This window comes from Physeter macrocephalus, chromosome 1, assembly GCF_002837175.3.
Source record: "Physeter macrocephalus isolate SW-GA chromosome 1, ASM283717v5, whole genome shotgun sequence".
In the NCBI taxonomy this organism is placed as follows: Eukaryota; Metazoa; Chordata; class Mammalia; order Artiodactyla; family Physeteridae; genus Physeter; species Physeter macrocephalus.
The window spans coordinates 65584140-65608675 of NC_041214.2; the positions used below are offsets into that span (position 1 = coordinate 65584140).

The 24536-nt window shown below is 42.8% G+C and overlaps 1 protein-coding gene across 8 annotated transcripts in view; it reads left to right on the plus strand.

Moving 5' to 3' along the window:
• Positions 1–24536, plus strand: part of FNDC3B (fibronectin type III domain containing 3B) — a 386791-nt gene that overhangs the window by 305606 nt on the left and 56649 nt on the right. For all 8 annotated transcript variants that reach the window (XM_055083800.1, XM_055083804.1, XM_055083816.1 and 5 more), the window contains 5 exons: positions 3985–4123; positions 7163–7216; positions 20380–20504; positions 21767–21941; positions 24120–24206. In XM_055083800.1, coding sequence (XP_054939775.1) covers positions 3985–4123; positions 7163–7216; positions 20380–20504; positions 21767–21941; positions 24120–24206 — 580 coding nt within the window. The remainder of the gene's footprint in view (positions 1–3984; positions 4124–7162; positions 7217–20379; positions 20505–21766; positions 21942–24119; positions 24207–24536) is intronic.

Genomic DNA, 24536 nt, shown 5'->3' on the forward strand with positions numbered 1-24536 from the left:
CCTATCCCACCCCTCTAGGTGGTCACAGAGCACCGAGCTGATCTCCCTGTGCTATGTGGCTGCTTCCCACTAGCTATCTATTTTACAATTGGTAGTGTATATATGTCCATGCCACTCTCTCACTTCCTCCCAGCTTACCCTTCCCCCTCCCCGTGTCCTCAAGTCCATTCTCTACGTCTGCGTCTTTATTCCTGTCCTGCCCCTAGGTTCCTCAGAACCATTTTTTTTTAATTCCATATAAATGTGTTAGCATATTGTATTTGTTTTTTTCTCTTTCTGACTTATTTCACTCTGCATGACAGACTCTAGGTCCATTCACGAAATAGGTGTTACTGACTGGAAATTGCAGCTCCTGGTATGTTACAGATGTGCTGGAGGAAGGGGGAGGCAAATTTCTTAAATTTTTGGAGCACCTGTTCCATACACATTTAGTTGGTACTAAAACTGAAACAAATGTGCAAACTCAACACAAGATTAGTTATATCCTTAGAAAAGTGTATTCCTCTTTGCTGGTATAAATGCTAAAAGAACTGAATTGTTTGCTGATATATTTAACTTAGGACACTCGTCCTACTCCACAGATCTTCCTGTCACATCGTGGTATTTAGAGAAAACACATCACCATCATGTGAGAAACATGATTGCAACATTCTTCAAAATATAATGTCATTTACAGAGACTTTTCTTTTCTGTGAAAATTACTAGTAAAAGCGGAGCAGGTAGTTACTACAGTTATTAGTTGCTATCTATTTACTCAACAATTTGAATTGACAGATGTAATCATGAGGTACTTAGATACCATGTCAAGTTTTAGGTACTGAGTGCAGCACATTTATATTGCCACATAAAATAGATCTTGTTTCCTTTGCAGACAGACTTTTTACAAGTGCAGAGCATTGACTTCTCATTTAGACAAACTGTAACATTCTCTGAGTTTAAAGACAAGGGCACTAACTCCTGCCGGCCCGTACAACTGTCCATCCTCAAGTAACTCAGATTTTTAGTTGTGCCATCAGGTTCCTTCATTCCTACTGTCATCCTCCCAACCTGGCTGTCAGGAGCCTCCTTCTCTCATGTTTCTCTAGCCCGATAACTATGGATTTGTGACTCCAAGAATCTCATTGAAAAGAAAGAACGAACTTGACTGAGTCCAGCTCTCCCCAGATAACTAACTGCGGTCTGCTAGTCCTTGGCAGGCTCTTCCCCTACCTCCTTTCCTCTGCTCTATTACCCAGTGGATTTTTGGTGCTGACTGTTTTTGTGGATATTTAGGACTTGGTCTATCTGAGTATAGTCTGAATTCATAAGCAAATGCCTAGTGACCGCAACATGAGATACCTCCTGGGAATGGAAGTGGGTAAAGAGGATTGGGTAAAAGGCAGCGAAAAAGCAATCTCAGTTCCGGGGAGCAGTAGGGAGTGGTGGGGACTCTGAACTGGACAGCACCTGCCCATCTAAAGGGGGAGCTGCTCTCAGTTTCATTTAATTCCTGTCATTCAGGTCTGCAGCTCAGTGTTGCTAGAACTTCTGGTTTTTAAGAGAAGCCAAAGGTTCATTTTTTTAAACGAGAGATCTCCATTTTTTTTCAGCCTTGGCTTAATTTTTAACTTTTTGTTTCTGAAGATTTCAGTTGTAGTCAGAAGTGGACAGTAGTTTAATGAACTCTCATATACCCACCACCCAACTTTTTATTTCCTTGGTGCCTTCTCCTTTGCCCTCCCCCAACAGTTATTTTGAAGTAAAGTCCAGACATCATATTATTTCACCTGTGAACCACATTACCATCATCACACACCCCATGCCCATCCAAAATAAACAAAAATGGTAAATTCCTTCATGTCTTTAAAATCCAGACACTGTTCCCATTTCCTCAACTGTCCTAAAAATGAAGGTTTTATTTCTTCAGTTTGTTGTAATTGGAATTCAGATGTGGTTTGAGTATTGTGTTTGGCTTATAGCTCTTAAATTTCTTTTAAGCTATAAGTTTTCCCTCCATCCCTTTTTTCTCTTCTTGCAATTTATTTGTTGGAATAAATTTTTTTTTTTTGTCCTGTAGACTTTTCCACACTGTGAATTAGCCTGATTGTATCCTGCAGTGTTGCTTAATAATGTTCTCTCCATGTTTCCTATAAAGCAGTGAAGAGGCTTAATCAGATACAGGTTCAATTTTTCTGGCAGGGATTTTATAGATAGTGGCATGGTCTCTCATTAGGAGTGCATAATGTCTGCTTGTCTCTTTTTTGGTGATCGTTGCCTATGTCCTTTAATTTAGAGGTGGCGGTAATATTTTAACACACTATATTCCTTCCCTCCCCCCACATGCATTTTGGGCAAAATACAGTCGATAAGCCATCAGTTGGAGAATTCAACTGATCTGTTAAAGTTCAGGCTGGAACCCTGCCCATGTCTGGAACATTCTGTGATTCATTTTTAAGTAACTTACTCCCAGTGAACCTGTCCTGATACACGGAAATGATCTTGCCAAGTCTTCTGTTTCATTTTCTGTTATGTGCCTACTTACAGTGAATGCAAAAAGGAGCATTTCTGTCATCAGGTTGGGTGAAGAGCATCCTAATGAGAGGTATCTTTTGTTTGGATCAAATATCATGGTGTCCTCCCCTAAGGCAAACAAGTCAAATATCCAGTAAATATGTATTTTACCTTTTAGAATGGAAGGTAGGCATGTCTGTTAGTACTTTTGACTTGCATGGCCTCTATAAATTTTTTGTGGTGGACTTCAGGTGTATGATTTTTTAAATCCTTTCTCCTCAGTTAGGTCCTATTTTCCATAATGTTATCTGTAGCTGTTATTTATTCATTGGGCAGAGTGAGGGGAAGTGGATTGCAGGATGAATAGGACAGTACAGAATACAGTATAGCAGTTAGATCTCCATGACTGAGTGCAATTTATCTTTCTAGCTGTGTAGCTTTGGGAAATTTACTTCACCTCTCTAGTCTGAGTGTTCTTCTGTCTTTAATGGCAGCTCATAAAGAGTTGTTAAGAATTAAGGACTTGATGTATTTACAAATTCTGAATAGCTTAATCCATGCATCCTTTTTAGGCAGCAAAGGTTTCTTTGTTGTCTTTTTAAAAGAGTATGTTTTCAAGTTTTTTTTTAATGCCCAATATTTAAAAAATGAAAAAGTAGAAAAGAAGATGGTAAAAAATCATCTATTTTATGCTATTTGAAAGGAGTGTAGTTTTATAATAGTGTGTTATATGCTTTTGTTTCCACAGCTTCTCTGGAGAAATCAGGTCCATATGTTGAGTATCAAGCCAGGCATTTTAATGTGCAGAATGCACTTCCTTAATCTTGGCTCCAGGTGTAAGAGTTAGATGTTCACATGGATAAACTGTACCTGAGACATGTTTTTAATGAATTAGAAGAGAGATGCATTTGGCAGTAGCAAGCCTGTTTCTGTGTGTGAAATGTCCTTATTTCTACCTAAATACCTGCAGTATTATCAACAGTTCAAAGATAATATCTACTTTGTTGTTTGTACTTCTACCTCTCTCTCTCTCTCTCTCTGTTTGTGGACTCTCATCACTGCTTCTTGTCTCCTTTGACCCAACCCTTATCTGTACTTTTAGCCTTTTTCCAGACAAAGTCAACCAGAGAGTGGCTTGATGGATTTTAGAATATATATTTGGAGGCCATTTTGGGGAATAAGTACATTTCCTTATTGAGCGTATTCTTTTCCAGTCAGTAGACTCTGCCTGTCTTAAATGGGGCTGGGTGGCTCTGACAGTTAGTGGGAGGAGAGAATGCATTGAGGCACATCGCCTGCTGGGATGATTTTCCCCTGAAAATGCTGACCATAGTTAGGTCAGGACAAGACCAGTAAATAAGAATAAGGGTTATGGTGTGTACTACATAAGAAATTCTGTTCTCTGTGGAAAGTCCTGGGGCAAAGCTGAGATAAAAACCCCAGTCTTCTGTGATGGGCCTCTGCCACTGACTGTATGTGTCTGTCTGTTTTCAGGGTATATGCTATGTACAATTCCGTAAAGGGATCCTGCTCTGAGCCGGTTAGCTTCACCACCCACAGCTGCGCACCCGAGTGTCCTTTCCCACCTAAGCTGGCACACAGGAGCAAAAGTTCACTAACCTTGCAGTGGAAGGTGGGTAGCGCAAAGTGGCAGGAATATTCTGAAGTCTGTAGCCATTTGAAACGATTATTTAGCAGTATTCCAGTTTGGTGATGGTGTTTCATTTTCTGCATAGTGACTGTGAAGAAAATTATAATGATATCAAAAGTTGCCATCTCTATAAAAATTGGGCAAAACAATGGGAGAGGGAACTGTGAAATCAAGTTTTAGCTTTCTTTGCAGGGTCATGAGCAATACTTTAAAAGTGATATAAATGCTTAAGATACCTAAATGTCATCACTTTCTAATAGTTTAATTCATTTCAGTAGACATTTGAGGACTTGAGTAAAAAGTTTTTGTGAAGAAAAATTTAGAGGTAAAGTAAGGTTTATGGGTCCATTGGCTTCTTTCAGTGGTGACTCTGCAATGTCTAATATTTAAAACTGCCTAGAATGTTTAGTGTTCTAAACTACATTAAGTTTTCATTAATTTTGACTAACTAGGCCTTAGGTCAGTTAGGATTACTAATTATTTTTTTTAACATCTGAATCATGTAGTAGTTTTCATGAAATACAACTTTTTGGCTACAAATAACTTGTCAAAGGGAGGTCCTTAAAGTAGTATATCATTGGCTTATCAGTCACAGTTGTGTGTTTGTAAGAAAATAGTAGATTATGTTATCAATCTCTATAGTAATTTTTTCTGTATATTTATACTTTAAAATAGTTCAAAATGTAAAATTTATAGAGGTAGAGATAATAAAGATTTGTGGTATTGGGGGAGAACACTGATGTGCAGGTAAGATGAGTAGGGAGATTCCTTATTGGTGAACAAATACTTTGTCCTTTTGTTCTTAGACCAGATGGTCAAATTTATCTTGGGAGTTGATAAAAGCAGTTGAGAGTAGTGGTTAGCAACAAAGCATGGACTTCTGTAGACCCCTCTTGTAGCCAGTGGCCAACATTGAGTGTGTTATTTGGACAAAGGCAAAGTTGTAGAATCTGAACTATTTTATTTTCCTTCCTGGCTTCCAGGGATAATCCAGGTCAGTGATTCCCCACCTTTTCAGAGTTTTAACACCCAACTGGTCATCATTGTTTAAGTCCTTGGAGCATATACATCCATTTTAAAATGTGTTCTGTATTTATACATATACGTATGTAAATATATTTTAAGGAAAGAATTAAAATCCATTTTGTTTGGAAAGTATAAGAAATCTTAAAGATTATCAGAGGGACCCTGGGGTCTTATAAACCTAAAGTTGGGAATCACTGATACATACTCTGCTTAAAACCTGGATGAAATTCAGGCCTCAGGCAGACCAGCAACTTCAAGAAAAAGATTTCTTACTAGGAGGAAAATGTTTCACAATTTCTTTCTCCCTTTATTTAATTGTAAGTCAGAAGCATATTATTGTTCCATTCAGTTATGTGCAAACTTGAAAGTTCTGGATTCAGTTCAGTTTTCATGTTCTTAGAACAGATTTTCCAATAACGGTGCTCCAGTTGGGGGTACAAGGACAGGGCGACCATGCTCTGGCTGCCCACCTGTCCTTGAAGCCACCAAGACACTGAGAGAGCTCAGGGCCCTCTAATGTCATCCAGTTAGCGCCAGGAGATAGGACAACACAAACACCAGGGGCTGTGTCCCCACCCTCAAGGAATCAGGGACTCGGTGGTGGGGCAGGACATCAGAAAGGAATATATGAGCATCATAAATGTAGTTCTTACCTTAGAAATGGGTTCTCAGCTAAAACCTTGATTTTGTCCATTATTTAGAACTTTAGATGTAACCCTATCCTTTCTCCCAAATCGAGCCCACAAAAGCCTGAAATTACAGTTTAGTAGAACATACAGCACTCACCCGTAATTGGGGCTTGGAACTCTAAGACTGTATGACTCAGAAGAAAGAAGGAGGAAGGAAGGAAAAGCCAGGGCGAAGAGTTTCTTTATTAATTAACTAATATTTACTGAGCCCTCGATGTTAATACATTTATTATTAACATAATAATGCAACAGCTACTGTTTACTGACTGCTTCCTATAACACCGGGGCAGTTTAGTAAGTGACTTACATGTATTCTCCCAATTCCTTATCACACCCATCTATTCTTGGAATAAGAAACTAAGCATTGATATTAAGCAACTTACATCAGACCACTCGTGACAGACAGCCGACAGGGGCTTCAGTGTAGCTCTGGTGACCTGGCTGCCTTTGCTGGGGGCAGGTCACCACATTCTATGGGGCCCTGGCTCTTTTCCTGGGAAGAGCCAGGCCCAGCTGCGTTTGTGCTTGGGAGACATGGTCTTACTACCTTAGTGCTGTGAGGGACTCCACAGTAACACCCCCTTCTGGCAGCTCTGACCCTACAAAGCACTCTTTTCTCCAGAGTTCTTCACTCCTCTTCCCCTTGTCCAAAGCCTGCTTTCTCAGTAAAGCAGATCTCAGCATGCTTTTAGGAAGAAAGCAAATAATGAAAGTTCTTCTTGCTAATATGCTAAGGGCTAATTGCCCCTGGTAATCTATCCAGGAGATCCCGGTTTTTCTCATTTTTAAAAAAAGGGCAACCTTAATGGCACAGAAGGCTTTCTAATCTTAAACTCTTAAAACAACAACAAAAACTGTATGGGGGAAGTTACAAAAATATGGACTTTAGACTCTTGAACCTAGGTGGGTCAGCTTTATCTTATCATACCCCAAGCAGTGCCTCTGTTTCTCCCCTGTCTTTTTTCTCCTCCACCCTTGAACTTAACATGCCTCTTAAAAGTTTTATCCCCAGAGGAGGAAGTAAGGCACCATGTGGGTGTAAAGGTAGAGGTGGTGGAGAAGGCGGGCTTGGCTGTTTGTGGAGTACCATTTATTAATAGTGAGGCTCTCTCTACTAGTGGACTTGTATTAAAATTGGTTTTGTGATAATGTTTGAAGAAGCAAATGCAGGAGGAATCCACGGTTATCCCCCTGCAGGGAGAGTACAGTACTAGCATGGACATTGTATTTGAACCAAGTGGAGAGCTCATAACTTTTGTCTGTGAACAACTTTCTCTAATCTCATTTTATTTATGTATTTTTTTAGGCACCAATTGACAACGGTTCAAAAATCACCAACTACCTTTTAGAATGGGATGAGGTAATCATATTTTTATGTTCATCCATCTAAAACACCTTTTAAAAATGAAATTGCTGAACAAATGCCATTTTATTCTTTTTTGAAAATATGCTAAACACATGGAAAAATTAATGTAAGTAGAGAAAATTTTAAACCAATAGTTATTGACTGTGGAAAATGAAGATGGACTGAAGTGTAGTGAACTGTGCATCAAAATATATTTACTTATTTGCAAGAAATGCTACTGAAAGAAAAGATAGGATCTTATCTATTTTGGAGACCCTAGTATCTGACCAAGAATTGACTTCTTTGTTATCTTGACTGCCCAGGGCCAGCCTGCATGGATGGTTTCCATAAGGTAAACCACACTGCAGCCTGGGAAGCCTAGTTTGTTTCTCTGTGGGAGCAGGGCAGGGGAGACAGACAGCGCCTGGAGATCTCACCTACCTGCGAGCACCCTCCTGGCTAGACCATCCCAGAAGGGGGTGCCCCCTTTGCTGTTTCTGTCACCAGAGGCCTTGGATGGTATCCGTGGTGAAGTCTTCTTACACTCTAGGCCACTCTCTGCTGAATGGTGACCCAGTGCTTTCCTGGCCTCACTAACACTGCACAGAATCTTAGGCAGGAACACGGGATGCAGAAATCTTCTGTTTCTAAAAAGCAACGATACTATTCTTGTATATCTTAATTCCGTTCATTCATTTACCTGTGTTTTATTCTCTTTCTGTGATCAAGCAAACAGACTAAGGATTTTAAGAATAGGAAATACTGACTTTGGAGAGTAATGCAAGTTAACTAGTCTTTGTGACTTAAATTTAGGGGCACTGAAAGATTCAGAACACAGGCTTAGGCAAAAAGCCACTTGTCAAGTGTGGGAAAAATATTTTAACCAAATGTAAAATGAAAACGGATGAAATTCTCATGATGAAATTTTGATGTGGAAAGGGGGCTCTTTATCACTTTTTGCAGAAGCATATTTTCCCATCTGGGTTGCATCTGAACAGCTAGAGTTCCAAGTTACCAAAGACAATGATCTATTGTTCTTAGGGTCCTTGTGAGTAGTTCCTATGTACAGATTGGTGAAATCTCAGACTTAACCAGTATATTTTACAGATTAGGTGGATTTCATTTTAAGGCGGCTTGATTGGAAAGTGAAACCACCCCCTATGGCTCTTGTGGTTGAGGTTTTATATCGAGATAGAGTTTACCCAGTAAAGAGGAGCTTTTTTCCTCTCCATATCTTCTCAGAGCACTGGTGAGGGTGTGTTGTGTGTTTGTGTGTCCTGCGTTTTTTGCTGCTTCTCTGTCTTGGACCATGGCTTCATAAGTTAAGTAAGGTCAGTGGGAAACCTCAAGAAAAACCCAGGTGCTGCAGGAAATGGAAATGGTGACTCAGTTGTTGGCCACCTTACCTTTGAATTTGACTTGAAAGTGTCCTGGCCTGATGCTGGGAGGAAACATGCTACAGCCTCACATGAAATGGAGAAGCTCTGTCTGATGATCATTTGTACTCAGTAGGACCCACTATGGACGAGTGACCACAGAATGTGAAGTTGTTTATTTTGGGCCTTCTCCTGCCTTTCCCGTCCTTGCTCTCCTTCCATCTTGCCCTCACCTCCATCCTAATTCTTCTGTCTTCCCCTTTCCTCTTTATATTCCCTCCCACCTTTGAATTCCTGCTGGTGTCGGCTCTGGTGAGCTTTCCTGGAAATTCCAGGCTAATTGACTATAGGCCTTTTGCCAACACAGGAATCCTTTTATGTCCTGTGGCTTAATATTCTTCAAGGAAGAAAATCAAATGTACAAACAGAGAACAACATCTGACCTGCAGAAAGTGAGAGCACGTGAGGCTCTGGCTCTCCCTCCAAAACCTTCTGCTGGTGGTGTCTGAGCCGGGTGCACCTGGTACAAGTCTCTTTCCAGACCGTGCCCTGGTGGAGTATGGTGGGGCAGGAGAACAGGAGGGGGGTGTTCAGCGGGAGTTCCTCCTCCCACGCCCAGCCCTCTCCACAGCCAGAGCTCGCCTCTCCCAGCCATGCCCTCATGGCCTCTATGGCACCCATGGGGCTGTAGAAACAAGCTTAAAGGGCAGAAAGGTGGGTGGGTGCACAAAGGAGCAGATCCCCGCCTGAGAGGGAAGCAGGTATTGTTCAGTCTCGAAGAAGCTTTTGTTCAGGAGTCTCACCCCGCCCCATTCCTGCTGTGGCACCTGGTCTGAGAATCACAGCTTGGGGTGAGGTGACCCCATCTACATACATGCCACCACGAATGTCTCATCCCATATTTTTATTATTATCAGCCCTGGCTAGAGTTCCCAGAATTTATTCTTTTGCTCAATTTTTTAAAAACATTTATTTCATTTATTTTTAATTTTTTTGGCTGTGTCAGGTCTTAGTTGCGGTGCACGAGATCGTCATTGGGCACGTGGGCTCTTCGTTGTGGTGCACAGGCTTCTCTCTAGTTGTAGCGTGCAGGTTTGCTTTCTGTAGTTGAGGCGCGGGCTCAGTAGTTGTGGTGCATGGTCTTAGTCACTCTGTGGCATGCGGGATCTTAGTTCCCCGACCAGGGATCGAACCTGCGTCCCCTGCATTGGAAGGCGGATTCTTTACCACTGGACCACCAGGACAGTCCCTCTTTTGCTCAAATTTTTAATCACCATTCCAATAAAATAATTAGTGTAAAATTCTGAAGGTGTTAGTAAACTAAGAGCACAGGGCCTCAAGTCCTACTGTCAAGTTTCTACAAAAGAACTTCATGAATGAAAGAGCAGAAGCAGAGAGGCCAGTGAGTACCTGCCTTTATTTCTCCTACGACTGGGGATGCTGTGCTGAGTTGACCTTGGGAAAAGCCACCTTAAAATCGAGAGCTAACCGCCTGCTGGTCTCTGAAGGCAGGTGTGGCCCTAATGGGGAACAGAAAACAGAACCGTGAAGCACGGGGTCGGGGAAGCTGGTACACCCTCTCTCCTAAATTCATTGTCAATAATGTCACATCACTGTTCACAGACTTCACTTGGGAATTCCTCACTAATAGTTTTGCAAGAGGGCTGGATGCCTACTTTTCTCCGTGAGTAATTGTGCCTAGCCACTCCCTTAATTTTTCCATCACTGCAGGAAGTAACTGTGACTACGAGATGGTAATGAGCAACTAAAAATGGAACACACAGGTGTCATTGGCTTTTCAGCTATAGCCATCAGTTTCAGTTTTCTCCTGAAACAGATCAGTTTTCATAACTTGGAAAGGTGTGGCCTTTCCTGGCCACGTCCCTTTGTTAGGGTGACTCAGATAAGTGGTAGTGTGAGTTCTACTCTTAGATATTGTTTTAACGCGTGCTCTGCAGAAATGCTAACTGGTGCTATTAGCAGCTAGTTCCTCAGCACAAACGCAAGTCTGCTAAGATCTCACTGTGAACACATGGCGTGGATTCATGCTTATGTGTTCAGTGACATGGTGTTCACCCAAAGAGAACTGGATTGTTTCTGCTTTGTCTCTAACTAGTCAAACAAATAATTTAACGCCCAAGTCTCAGCTTCTCCACTTGAAAAATAGCGTCTGTTATCTCACAGGTAGGTTAAAATTGAATGAGATAACTTGGACGATGACAGATTCTGTGTAATGAGTATTTCAGACCACCTAAGCACATTGATGTTAAGATCTGGGATAGGAAAAGTCAACAATTACAGAAGGAGTGTATGAAAGGAATATGACATTCTTCTGTCAGGAACTTATGCAGGAGCCCTGAGGTTAATAGCTCTGGTTTGAACTAAATAAAGATGGATGTTAGTGCTATATATAGATGCTAATTGGCCATTAGCTTTGCTTCCAGACATGACATGTTGGGAATATACGAAAGAACCAGAAAAATAGCTTTGTGGGAATGTGACTAGTGGAGTTCCCGAGACTCTCCCTCACATGTGACTCAGCCCAAAAAGGAATGTCACATTTGGCTTTCCTGGTGACTAATGAGTGAACGCATCTGTAGAACACAGCAGACCGAGAATGACATAAATACTGCAGAAATCAAGGGGAGTATACTTTGAACTCGAACAGAAAAGGCTGGCAGCAGGTAGAGCCCAGAAGCGCATGGGGAACCATTAGGCAGCCTGGCCCGGGCTCAGCAGCTCCACTGCAGAAACCTAGAGTAGGCGGCAGGCCCCAGACTGTCGCTTTGTGGGCATCTAGTTCCGGAGCAGCCAACCTAGCTCATATAGAGAAAGAGCTGGCCCCGTAGGAGATGCTTGGTTCCTGCTTTATTAATCAGATTCCTGTTTAACTTAGGCATTAGTTATATTGATAATCTTTCAAAAGGCTTCTTGGCACGAGTGAATCTGCACGTGGCTTTCCTGGTTAGACAGCCCTTCTTGGGAGAACCGTAGCATTGGCAAGCAGAGTGACTTACTGGCCTCGCAGAGCAGATGAGGAGAGCCTCGCCGAGAGTGCAGGTGACGCTGTCTCTGAGGAGCCCTGCTGCCCGAGGCTGCGTAGCCTGTTGTTCAGTGGAGAAAACTGGGAAGGCCAGTGCCTACTGCCCAGCCCACCGCCGATGCCTGGCTGAAAGTCAGGGGAAGGTGCCACTTGCCCAGGCCCACGAGCTCTTTGCCCATTCTCGGGGAGTGCCCTCTTGGAGATTGGAGAGTGGGGTCCCAGGTTCGTTTGTCATTTGTCCATCAAAAACCATATTTTACATAAGGGCCAAATCAGTGACCTGGCAGAATGACAGTGTTTTGCCACATCACGGATCTTTACCACCTCCATGTCAAAGGGTGTTTCCTGAGGTCCCAGGGAACAGCTTCCTCCACTATAGCCCCTATGGAAGGAAACTAGGCAAGGAAGGATTTAATAACTCAGGGAAGTCCATACGTATCAAAGACAGAGCTGGGTTAAAAGGAGCCCTCTCTTTTAGGGACCCCAGACATCTGCACACCGGAAGCAGATTCTCCATGCTTTTTACCATTTGTCACGCTTACAGGAGGGGGTTATTATGTGTTAGGGCAGCAGACTTTGTGGGGAGCTTCCAGCTGAGGCTATATTACATATGCGCATCTTGGTCTTTGGCGCCTAATTTATCAACTCATTTGTCCTGCTTGTTGGTTGCCAGCTAGAGGATGGCCGCCTTGGGCCTTGGCTAGGTGGGTGAACTGAGCCCATCCGTCCCTTGGTTCATCCCTTGTACAGGCAGCCTGCTCTAAAATCACCCCCTTCCCTTCACTGGGATAGTCTCAACACATTGATCCTATCAGAGCACTGGACATCAGGTGAACCTCCGTATTTGGAGAGATATATAAAAACATTATGTTTGTTTGTTTTAAACCAGAGGAACATCCTTGGCTATTTCAGATAGCCAAGCCTCTCCCACTAATATAAAAAACTAGTGTGCCAGGGGATAAAATGCATGCAGTATTTATTTAGTAACATGCAGCCACAAACTACGCTACCACCTTTTCTTACCTTTGAAAATTCCTCTGTGTCAGAGTGGTCAGTTAAATGAAAGAGGCATCACTGAGGGGAGAGTGAGGTTTGGTGCAAAGAACTTTGGAATCCAACCAGATGTGGAGTGTCCCCACCTCCCTGTTATGAACCCCTTCTTACATATGGCTATGCTGAACACATACATGCTTTTATATCTCAAGCCAACATTTATATTTGATGTTACCCTAGGGTCGGCCAACGCTGGTACAACTTCTAAATATAGATGTACTAGCAGACTAAATCTTCGAGCCTGGTAGTAGTTCAGTTGGCCAGTGCAGCCTTATTTTCTATTTGATTTATCGTTGATGTTTCTGACAGGTTGAACTATGCTGTTACAGAGAGTGCCCAGCCCAGAATCACTCAGCCCATGTCTGGATCCAGCAGCCATGGGCCACGAGCACATGACACCTGGCAACCAAATGCATGTTATTTATTTAGCAGGCAGTTATCAAACATGGTAAGAGCAGCTTGGGAAGGCAGCAGGCATGGCTGTGAAAGAACCTGTAAGAGAAGGAGGTCAATAGATCAAGAAAACATCAGGAAGAGTACAAGTCACATGACCACAGGGCACCCTGGTGTTGGCCATTCTCATTTTCTTGTGCCAGGAAGAGGAGCAGGAAGGATCACTTCCAATCTATTAATCTGAAGGCAATTGAAAATATCAGCCAACTTCATCTCGTAGTACCAATGTTGGAAATACCAGCTTCCAAGACTGTTAGTGCAGTCCAGGGGAATTGGAGATGTCAGCCAGAGAAACCACAGCAACCTCAGTCTACAGAATTACTCCTGGCAAGAAAATACTGTGGCCTGAATTAGTTGGAGTATGTGTGAGTTGTATGTATAGAATTGGCCATAGATGTGTTAAGTTCCTTAGCAGGAAACAAACCCATTTTGAGGATTCATCTTCCCAAGTGGTGAGGACAACATTATGAAGATACTAAGTTTATAAAGAAGGAAAACAGATTTGAAAAAAATATTTTTGTTTTCAGTTACATAGTTTTACAAATTAACAACTACTTTTAAACATATTTTAACTTTAAAAATTAGTTGGCATGTTATGAAATACTTTTTATATACCTAGATTCCATTTTTCAAATAGGCAAACCTGTCTGTAAATTGATTTATCCACTAGAACTTTATTCCATTATGTGTCATAAACAGATACCAAACAGAGGTAGAAACACGATTAGATGCGAAGGTCCTTTGAAAGGTTATTTAATTTGCTCACTCCTGAGGCTTTAGGCTATGCAATACCTAAACTGCCCAAAGACTTCTGCATGTCTGTATTTAAATATATTCCCAGGGTTCTCTACAACTTTGGGAATAGCATTATTAAAAATTTTAATTCTCTAAAATGTCACTCTGTAAAATGAAGTAACTGCATTGCCATTGATTAACAATTTTGGTTGATCTTTATCTTCTAGGAATCTTGTTACATTTTTAGCTTCTACAGAAATAATTTTTAAGATCTATTCAGAGACGCCTTACTTTGTTGGACGCTTTGAGGGAAAAAGCATGTGCTAAGTGCATGTAGAAAATAGAAGCCTTTATCCAGGCATACTTTAAACACTGGTTTTGAGTACGGGCATGTACACTTCTGCTCCCTTACCTCCTGGCTATCTATAGTACAGGAGGAATTTATAAAAGTTTACTGGAAAACTTCATACCATAGACATCTATGGACATCAAAATAGATGACTGTAATATTGCATAACAAATTACCTCAAAACTTAATGCCTTAAAACAGTCATTTTCTTATCTCATGGATTCTGGATTGGGAATTTGGACAGAGCACTGGAGGAGTAGCTAGCCTGGGTTCCACAATTTCTGGCGGTTCAGCTGGGAGGGCTCGTTGGCTGGGAGCTGGAACCTTCTGGTGGGGTCCTCACTCACAAATCTAGTGGTCACTGCTGGCTGCGGTGGGACCTCGTCTCAGGCTCCCTCACAGCATGGCAGCCTCAGGGGAGTCAGAATTGCAAAAGGGAGCATTCCGGGGAAAAGACGGAAACTTCGTCATCTTTTCAGACCTCACCTTGGTAGTCACACAGCTTCATTTCCACTCCATCTGTCAGTTACAATTGTGAGTCACGAGCCCATGCACATTCAAGGGAAAGGGTCATAGGCTTTGCTCCTCACTGGATGGAGAATCAAAGAATGTTTGGACATGTTTAAAATCGTCACCATGTGACATAAAAGGTTCTCTTGACTCTCCTAGTCCATTCATCTTTTTCCCTTTTTCTTTGTGTAGCACATACGGTGTTTTAGGTACTATGCCCCAAGACTTATATGCAAGGGCATGGACTTTGAAAGTACAACATAACTCTTTTCCTACCCCTGCTCTCCTCTGAGTGTTCTGGGAAGAGGGGAAGGAAGACAGATGTGCCCCAGAGATGCAGTGGTAGGATGGGACTCAGACCCTGTGGCCAGCACAGCTCGCTAGCTGACGGGGTGTGACTCAGCGGTGCACAAACCGGCCCTTCTCACTGAACAGATGGGAGAGATTACTGCCTGTTCCCTCAGTGATACGGAAAGGGAACCCATGAGAAAAACTGCTTTCCTGCCAATTAATGTCTCTGCCTCATTGTTGTACTACATGTGTCCTCTTCCTTTGGGTGACTCACAGGAGGTCAGCAAAGTGCTCCCTCCCCCCTTTTTTGAGGGGATAATTAATATATTTATAATCTTATTTAAGAGCGAATTTAAAATTTTAAACTAGATTAGAAAGAAAAATAATCAAGTAGGTAGTAAAAGGGCAGAAGATAAAATGAGAAAATAGAGAATGTATTCCTTAAAGTATTTTAAACCTTTTATTTATCATTTATCCCCAAATTTCATTTTAAAGCGTGAAATAATGTTTGAGAATATCTTTGTCCCTGAAGTTTATATTAACTCATCTTGAAATATGTTTCCAAGGGTGAGTCACTGTCTGCTGTGTAGCCACATGGGTTACATTTTACACACTCCCCCATGCCTCCTTCTCTCACCCCTGCCTTTCTAAGGTTGGGTCCTTTCACAGTCTGGCAAAAAGTTGACATTCTTCAGAGTATAGCAGGAACTTTGTAGGACCTAAAGGAACATCCGGACTCTGATTATTATTAGGAGTCGTAACCGAATGTATGACCCTTCTACAAAGGGAGTAAGGATGAGGATGGAGCAGGGACAGATGTGGGTGGAGTACGTAGCTTTCTGACTGTGCTAAGGCTGCGACTCGCCCCCGAAGGTGGTGCCCCCGCTTCACTGTGTGAATCTAGAACGGAAAAGAAGCACTTGTTCACCAAGGATCAGATAAATGAGACATCCAGACTAGGCCCGGTGAGCTCTGTGGTAAATAGAGTTGCAGTGGCATCAGGGAGCGGGCTGCCTGGAGGGATGGAGATTAAGCTGACCCAGTGGGGTCTAGGATGTAGATAATATGCAGTGTATTTTTGTTCAATGGTAAGAGAGGTGATAGAGGCCAAGCAGGGGACCTCAGGACTGGGGCAGGACTAATCTGATATATGCTGTGTACATGATTCAGCTGCTGGCAAATCGAGCACTTTTCGAGCACTTTTAACCAGAATCTCAGGACAAGCACCCTAGACCCTGGGCGGAAAACAGTTCCATTTGTCTCAATGCCCAGGGTGGTGAATGGGTGCTCTCAGGCTAGGTCTAGGTGCAGGATGATGGCAGATTAGCGAGAACTGTGAATTCATTTGAGCGAGAAGAGGAGCACAGCTGAAAAAGGAAGCAGCTGGGTTTGTAATGCCTCACTCCCTGCCAAAGTGAGCACCTTGAGGTCTGTTAACACACAGTTGGTTTGTATTCCAAGATTTCTTCACATTCTAGTAAAGATTAACCTTGTCCTTGAATGAACTCAGTGTGTGCAGTAGAAAAAATCATTTGGGCATGCCCAAGATTATGAAATGGAAACAAGTCGGGGAACCCTGAAAATCTGCCCTTTTTGGCTTGTGGACACTGGCAGTAGCCAGTTAGTCCAGAACACACTGGGGCTTCATGTCCAATGAGGTCAGTAGTCCAGTGGCTAGGTCTGCTCCTGGATGATCAAGGGTGTGGGCTTCCAGCCTCCTCTCATCTCTTTCTCTAGTTGCGGTGAAGTTTTTGTTCCTTCCCCGGGAGAACAGGAGCTCAGGTGCTCATCTTAGGGAGGTTCTGATCCTCATTGCTCCCAAGATGCAGAATCAGAGTGCTACTGGGCATCCAGACCTCAGATCTTGTAGACCAGCCAACTCCTAGACCTTTGGAAGCCCCCTCTATGTAACACCCCGCAAGTAGCCTAGCAGCAGTAGCTGACCAGGACAAGGCCTTGGCCACAGGTGTCCCTGCTGCCTGTGTTTGACCAGGTTATTGATGACAATAGGCCCACAGAGTGTTGAGAGAGATTATCCATTTCCATTAGGACCATGTTTTAATAGAAGATTTTGCATGAAGCTAACTTTAAATTATTAAAAAGTAAGTTGTCTTTCCAAGTAAAGCGGTTATGTCTCAGTAATCCTGTGTACTTTAAATTAGATTTTATTAAAAGAGGGAACATGCCATAAATTATAATATCTCAGAATCGTTTGGAGCCACGCTGCCTATCAAACATGGAAGTTGTGATTTACCATTTGTAAAACTTCAGACAGTAGTGGCTTGGACATATTTAATTTCTGATAAATAACGATAAACATTCACATTATCACTCCTGTCCGTTTCTCTCAATCTTTTAGTCTTCTAAAGCATTATCTTTTTTTTTTTTAAACCCTATCCATTTCTGTCAACAAGAAGAGCTGCATAATATTTTATTTATAAATGCTATTTGCAACCTGGGATCACGCTTGGTTTACAAACAGATTCTTCACATCGCCTGTACCTTTGAACGTGTACTTCCTCTAATGCCTAAGACTAAAGCCGTTTGAGAGCCTGGCCTGGGCTTTCACGGACGACCAGGGGGATGCGGGAGCCATCCCACACTGGCGTTCTCCATCTTCACCTGCTAACCTCTCAGCCGTAGATTACCTCTGCACTGCAGTGACTCTTGTGAATATTAATTTCTTTCTTCTCAGATATCCCTTTTATATTAAACTCCGTGTCATCCACGAGTATTTTCTTTTTTTCAGAAGCTTCCCATGTCTGAAATATTTTGTTAACCTACTCCCACCCCCCCTTTTTTTGTTTTATACTCAGTGACTTCTAAAAATTCACCAACAAGCTTTACTTTTTTAACTCTGTGAAATAGTTGTACTCTTACCCCCTTCAGATTCTACAAATACTGTTTCTAAAACTTGATTCTGAAGTTCCAACAACTCTGGGTCATTCTCTGTGTTCCTGAGGTCCATGCATAGTTGTATATCTTGGAAGGTATTAAGATGGAAAATTTGGCATGATTTATCTAAGCAAGTTGGAGTTCATTTAGTAATTGTTCTTGATACTGAAGTAGAAAAAAAATTTTTTTAATGTTAGCAATATAGGAAAACATCTTGAAGGTCACAGAATGCCTCTGTCCCCGTTCTTTAGTGAGCCCCAGTGCTGTGGCCCCTTAAAATAAAAGTCTAGTTTCCATCATTGATGCCTCCCCGCTCTTTTTTTCTCATTTAAACCACCGCCTGGTTTTCACCAAAGTAAAGCAAATCAACCTAGTAAGGAACAGACTGCATTTATGTACTGGCTGTAGTTCTAAGCACGAGAAATGGGCAAAGGAGACCAAACAAAGAAATAGGAAAAATGAGGCATTGAAGGGGAGCCAACATTGGGTTTGGAAGGGATGAGCCTTCCGTGGCAGCAGGATGTGCCTTTCTTGCACTGTTTACTCTGAGCTCAGGAATAGAGGAGGAAAGAAGGTAGATCATGCTACTGCCTGAAATGGATACAGAACATACCAGGGACTGCAGCGCATAGAGTGTAATCAGACACTGGATGTAATTATGCAAATGCATGCATAAACGGGTTTTCTATGAATAAATTGTCTGCAGCAACCTTAACACTCAAGGTTAAAGTAAGCATAAGGGCGTGATTTGCGAGTCACAGGGTGACTTTGCTAAAGTAGCCGCTGAAAGACATTATGTTTGACTGCCTGCCCACCCCACTCCCCATTTTCCATAGTTGCACCTGAATGTACTTTGAACCCTTGATAAAATGAACTTTGGATCTTAAGGACTGTTAGGGCTTCTACTCCCTTCCTTGGAAAGGGTACCACCTTGCTTGTGAGGAGAGAGTTGGGAAGAGTTTGAGGATGAATGTGGCATGGTAGTTTTTAATCTGTTCAACCTAGTGATACTTCAAGCTAGTTGTATATTTATTTTTAACTAAACTTCACCAGGAATGTTTCTTTCAGTAGTAAGCATTTGGAGGCCTGCTTTAAGGAAGGAAATGCTTAAATTTGCTTAGGAGAAAAATGTGCTTCCTTTGTTTTTTATGTAATAAATTGAGAATTTCAAACATTCCTGAAAGTCCTGGCCCCGCCCCGGCTGTCTGATTAAAATGCTAATTCATCCAGTGTTAGCATGTGGTTTTCTTTTGCATAAACATAGATAAAATACTATGGATTATGGGTATGAAATATTCTAGAAAACTGCCGATGTGAGTATTCCATGCCTCTGAGCATGGCACAGCATAGTTATGTTTTTGTTTTCTTACTTCTATTAAGAGAACCCACTGGAGTGTTTTCTTTTTCCTTCGAGGAATTTGAAGCATCATGTAAGGCTAGGAATGCATTAAAAATATTTTTCCAGCCTCATAAGAAACTTAAGAATGGCTGTAATACTTATAGATGAAGTGCTTGTCAGACATTCAGTTCAACTCTGCAAGCCTTGATAGAACTCCCGGATTGTCCAAAGCACTGCCTTGAGGAGACCAGATGTGGACAAGATGAGTCAAAGGCATGTGCCCAGTATTTAGGGATGAGTAGACAAACAGCTCACCAGGCCAGAATGTACATGTGTGGGCTTGGGGGCTGCCACGAGGCGGGAGAGGAGAGAGAAGTCCAGGGAGGACTTTCTTTTTTTTTTCTTTTTTTTTATATATATTTTTAACATCTTTATGGGAGTATAATTGCTTTACAATGGTGTGTTAGTTTCTGCTATACAACAAAGTGGATCAGTTATACATATACATATGTCCCCATATCTCTTCCCTCTTGCGTCTCCCTCCCACCCTCCCTATCCCACCCCTCTAGGTGATCACAAAGCACTGAGCTGATCTCCCTGTACTATGCAGCTGCTTCCCACTAGCTATCTATTTTACATTTGGTAGTGTATATATGTCCATGCCACTCTCTCACTTCATCACAGCTTACCCTTCCCCCTCCAGGGAGGACTTCCTGTGGCTTGCAGAGCTGCGTAGACTGGTCCTCAGGTGCTGGGCCATCTGGGGGTGGCTGTGCAGCTCCAGAGTTAGCAATCCTGTGAGGCTGCAGACTCAGTCCTATGAGTCAGATCAGGCAGTTTGACCAAGTAAGGAAGAAGATCTGAGAAATTGTGATCCTTAACTTGAGCACTGCCTTGTTCCTGAAAGGGCCTTTTTTATTTTGTTGACGAAATACCACAAGGACCGTGCGTTATCCCTCTCAGTAACACAACTTTCTGTAGTGCCTTTGTGTTAGGGATGGCATTTCATTGTAGAGCACTTTCCTTCTCTTGGTTTTGTTCATCCAAACTAGGAAATTAAACAGTTGTTCAAAATACTCCTTCATTCTCTTATTACATTTTTTTAAACTTCTTTGTATTGTTTCACTGTTTTAGGGAAAAAGAAACAGTGGTTTCAGACAGTGCTTCTTTGGGAGCCAGAAACACTGCAAATTGACAAAGCTGTGTCCGGCGATGGGGTACACATTCAGGCTGGCTGCTCGGAATGACATTGGCACCAGGTATGGCGTTTCCTGGTCCTCATGCCTTTAAGCATCTGTGTGGTGTTTCTGAGTCTTCTGTCACGTTGCCAAAAGGCGCAAGGTCGCCTGCTGCCTCCACACTGAACCAGTTAGAGATTTTCTGAAAGGGAATCCTAATCAGAGTCTAGAAAGCCCCTTCTGAGGTGATAAATGCCAGTGTGTGGCCTCTTTGCAGCCTTGCAGGCTGTAATGCAAAGGCCCACTAGGGGTCTCTGAGAATCAGGAGGAAGGTAACTACAGATTTTGAAAGGAATCCTCTGGGGACTTTATTTTTTTCAGATTGTGTGCCTTTTTCTTTCATCACTTTAGCAAGCTACTCATTCAGTTGCCTTTTTTCAATTATGTCTGAGTGTTTCCTGATACAAAGAAAGAGTTGCTGGGCCATCCATTGTTGTCAAGCCCGGGCAGATACTCACAGGACTGGAGAAAATCTGGACTGGGTGTAGGACACACGGCTTGCCTCCAAGCTGCTAGGGAAAGGCAAGAACAGGTTTATGGTGAAGCATCAATGGATTAAAGGTGCTTTGAAAAGACCGTATTTCAGTTGCACTTCTTGGGTAACTGTTGAATAAGGGAAAAATCTTTTTCTTTCATCACTGCTTGTTGAAAATCTTCTTAAAGGTTCAGCACACCATTGGTCCCAACCTTTTTTCCAGCCTAAAGAACTTCTTAAGACCACAAGGTTTACAGCCCTCCTTCCCTACCCATGATAGCCATTGTATTTTTAGAGTGCACTGGTTGAACAGTCATAATGATAAAGGCTTCTACAGTTCAAGAATGAATTAGAAGCATCTACAAACTTTTGGAAAATCGCACCATGTATATTTGTAAAACATTTATTGTATCGATAGACAGTTATTTGCTCTCACATTGATTTGAAGGCTCCTTGGTAGCTGTGGCTCATAGCTTGTCACCATCACACTGTGCTGTGCTTTCTGACGGGTGCTTTTGGGGGGAAATAAATTTTTAAATCTATTGTCCTGTAACATGGCATGCTTTTCTAGTAGCAGACCTAAGCAGAGCAGTGCAGGGGGCAGTGGGGTGGATTGGGGCAAATTGAAGTTGTGGTAGGGAATATCACATAAATGATCCTTGCCTTCCTTTGCTCACTGAACCTGTCAGGCCCCAGACTTTCCCACCCAAGCAAGTTGCGCAGCAGGTAGGCTTATCCCTGCTCTTTTGAAATGCCGAGACTCCTCCCGTGCTCCTAAACGTGTCTCACCGGGTCTGTTTCTCTCCAGTGGGTATAGCCAAGAGGTGGTGTGCTACACATTAGGAAACATTCCTCAGATGCCCTCTGCACCAAGACTTGTTCGAGCTGGGGTCACATGGGTCACATTGCAGTGGAATAAACCAGAAGGCTGTTCACCTGAGGAAGTAGTCACCTACACCTTGGAAATCCAGGAGGACGAAAATGTAAGTCTGGCACATTTTATACCCTTGTGTGTGTTCGGTAAAGTCAGCTTTATCATAACTACAGGAGGCACTGGTGAAATTAGATTCGCTGCCTAAATTTGAAACCAAGCTCTTAATTTCTACCACTGTAACCACTAGCAGAAACCTGGCCTTCCCACAGTCTTCCCTATCCAAGTAGATGGCATCCCCATGCTTTCATTTGGGGAAGCCAGAAACCCGTGGGCTCTTCCTTGACTTCATATATAGTCAGTCAGCAAATCCTTTTAAATCTCCCTTCAAAAGTTATCCAGAAGTCTGACCGTTTCTCAGCATCTGCACAGCTACTACACTATTTGAACCACCATCATCTCGCCCCTGGGTTATTGGAATGGCCTCTTAGTATTTTCCCTACTTTCATCCTTACTACACTACAGTCTGTTCTCCACACGAAGCCAGAGTGATCCTGTTAAATACAAATGCGGTCATGTCAGTGCTCTACTCAAAAGCCTTCCCATCTCAGTGCCTTCCCTTCTCTTCCAGAGGAATAGCCAGTGCTCTTACAGTGCTTTTCAGGTCCTCCACATTCAGGGCCTTTGTTCCTGCCCTTGTTCCTGCCAACGTAGTCTCACTGAGCATACCAGCTGCACCGTCCCGCCCCACCTTTGCAGTTCCGGTGCCCTCTGGCTCTCATGCCCCTTCCGATATCTTTTAGTCACTTCCCTCATTTCCTTCAGGTCTCTTCTCACATGTCACCTCTTTGGACGACCCTTTCCTGACCACCCTGTAAAACAGCACTGTCCAGAAGTTTCTGTGATGATGGAAATGTTCTGTATTGTGTGCTGTCCAATAAGATAGTGCCTAGCCACACGTGACTGCTGAGCCCTTGAAATGTGGCTGTAAGCCCAAGGAACTGAATTTTTTTTTTTTGAGGTACGCGGGCCTCTCACTGCTGTGGCCTCTCCCGTTGCGGAGCACAGGCTCCGGACGCGCAGGCTCAGCGGCCGTGGCTCACAGGCCCAGCCGCTCCGTGGCATGTGGGATCTTTTTTTTTTGCGGTACGCGGGCCTCTCACTGTTGTGGCCACTCCCGTTGCGGAGCACAGGCTCCGGACGCGCAGGCGCAGCGGCCGTGGCTCACAGGCCCAGCCGCTCCGTGGCATGTGGGATCTTCCCGGACCGGGGCACGAACCCACGTCCCCTGCATCGGCAGGCGGACTCTCAATCACTGCGCCACCAGGGAAGCCCGGAACTGAATTTTTAATTGTATTTTATTTAAATTGGAGGAGCCCTATGTGGCTGCCTTAAGGAGCCTGCAGAGCTGTAGGAACCAGTGCTTCCTAGCTCCACCACTCTGTCCTCTTACCCAGCTTTATTTTTCATCTCATAACACTTAGCACCACACAGCGTGCTCCATATTTGTCTGTAGGTTTTTTTGTTAATTGCTTTCTCTGGTTATTATATCAGTTTCTGATGGGCAAGACTTAGTCTGTTCTTGGGCAGTGCTAAACCCCTAGAGCGTGGAAGAGAGCCTGATGCATAGAAGGTGCTCCAAGATGAATGGGTGGGTGGATGGATGGATGTGTGCATGACTGAGAATATTATTGAAAGAATTCTGTACAGTCAGCTTTCAGCAGGATATTTATCCCGTTGAAGGGTTATGTCTTCCCCATCCAAGCTCTGCTTTCCCCCTTGGCCAGAAGAGGACACTGTGTCTGGAACCCCAGCCAGTGGACTGCATAGCACATTGCAGCTTGACAGTAAAGATCTCCGTACAAGAGCCTTTTTTCATGACAACATTGTTAGATAATTTTTTTTAACTACATAAGTTTCGTTAATTTGGTGGTTAAATTCATTGTCTAAAATGCTTATTGAGTAACCAGAAAAATTTGCTCCGTGAGAAAAGTATATGGTGACATCTGTTCCAAAGCAAATTTACACTCTCTCAAAGAGAGAACATTGTTCTCATCCAAATTAGTGTTAGTCTCACAATAAAAGTACCCAGATCCAGGACAAATTATGATGTGATAGAGTTAAATTTTTCTTAAAGCACCGTGGGATTCTGGCCCTCTTTTTGGTGTAGCTGCCAGACTTCTGGCCCACTGGTGATGATGGAAGGAGGCAGTATAAAAATCCTACAGACAAGGTATTTAATGCCCAGATTTTATGATACTGATGTTTCTTTCTGGCTTTGCCTTTTCAGGATAACCTTTTCCACCCAAAATACACTGGAGAGGATTTAACCTGTACTGTGAAAAATCTCAAAAGAAGCACACAGTATAAGTTCAGGGTAAGTCAGTCATTTTGGTACCTGAACTGCTTAAAAATGAAGCTGTTTTATGTTTCACCCCTTTACCATTTTAAATCTGTACAGGTTAAAAGATTTTTAAGTTCGCTGCACTTTACACTTTTAAGGTAACATCTATAAAATACACACCCAACTTTAATTTTAAAACCCATTTTTGAGAAAGAAACCTGTTGCCGTAATGTGCTGTAATAAATTGCATCACAGCGTGGCCAGATGCCCTTGCCTGGGAAGACCCAAACCAGGTGCCCAGCGCACCTGTCTCTCACCTGCACGTCACACCTTTCTATTCAGAGTTCCTTCTTTTAATCAGAT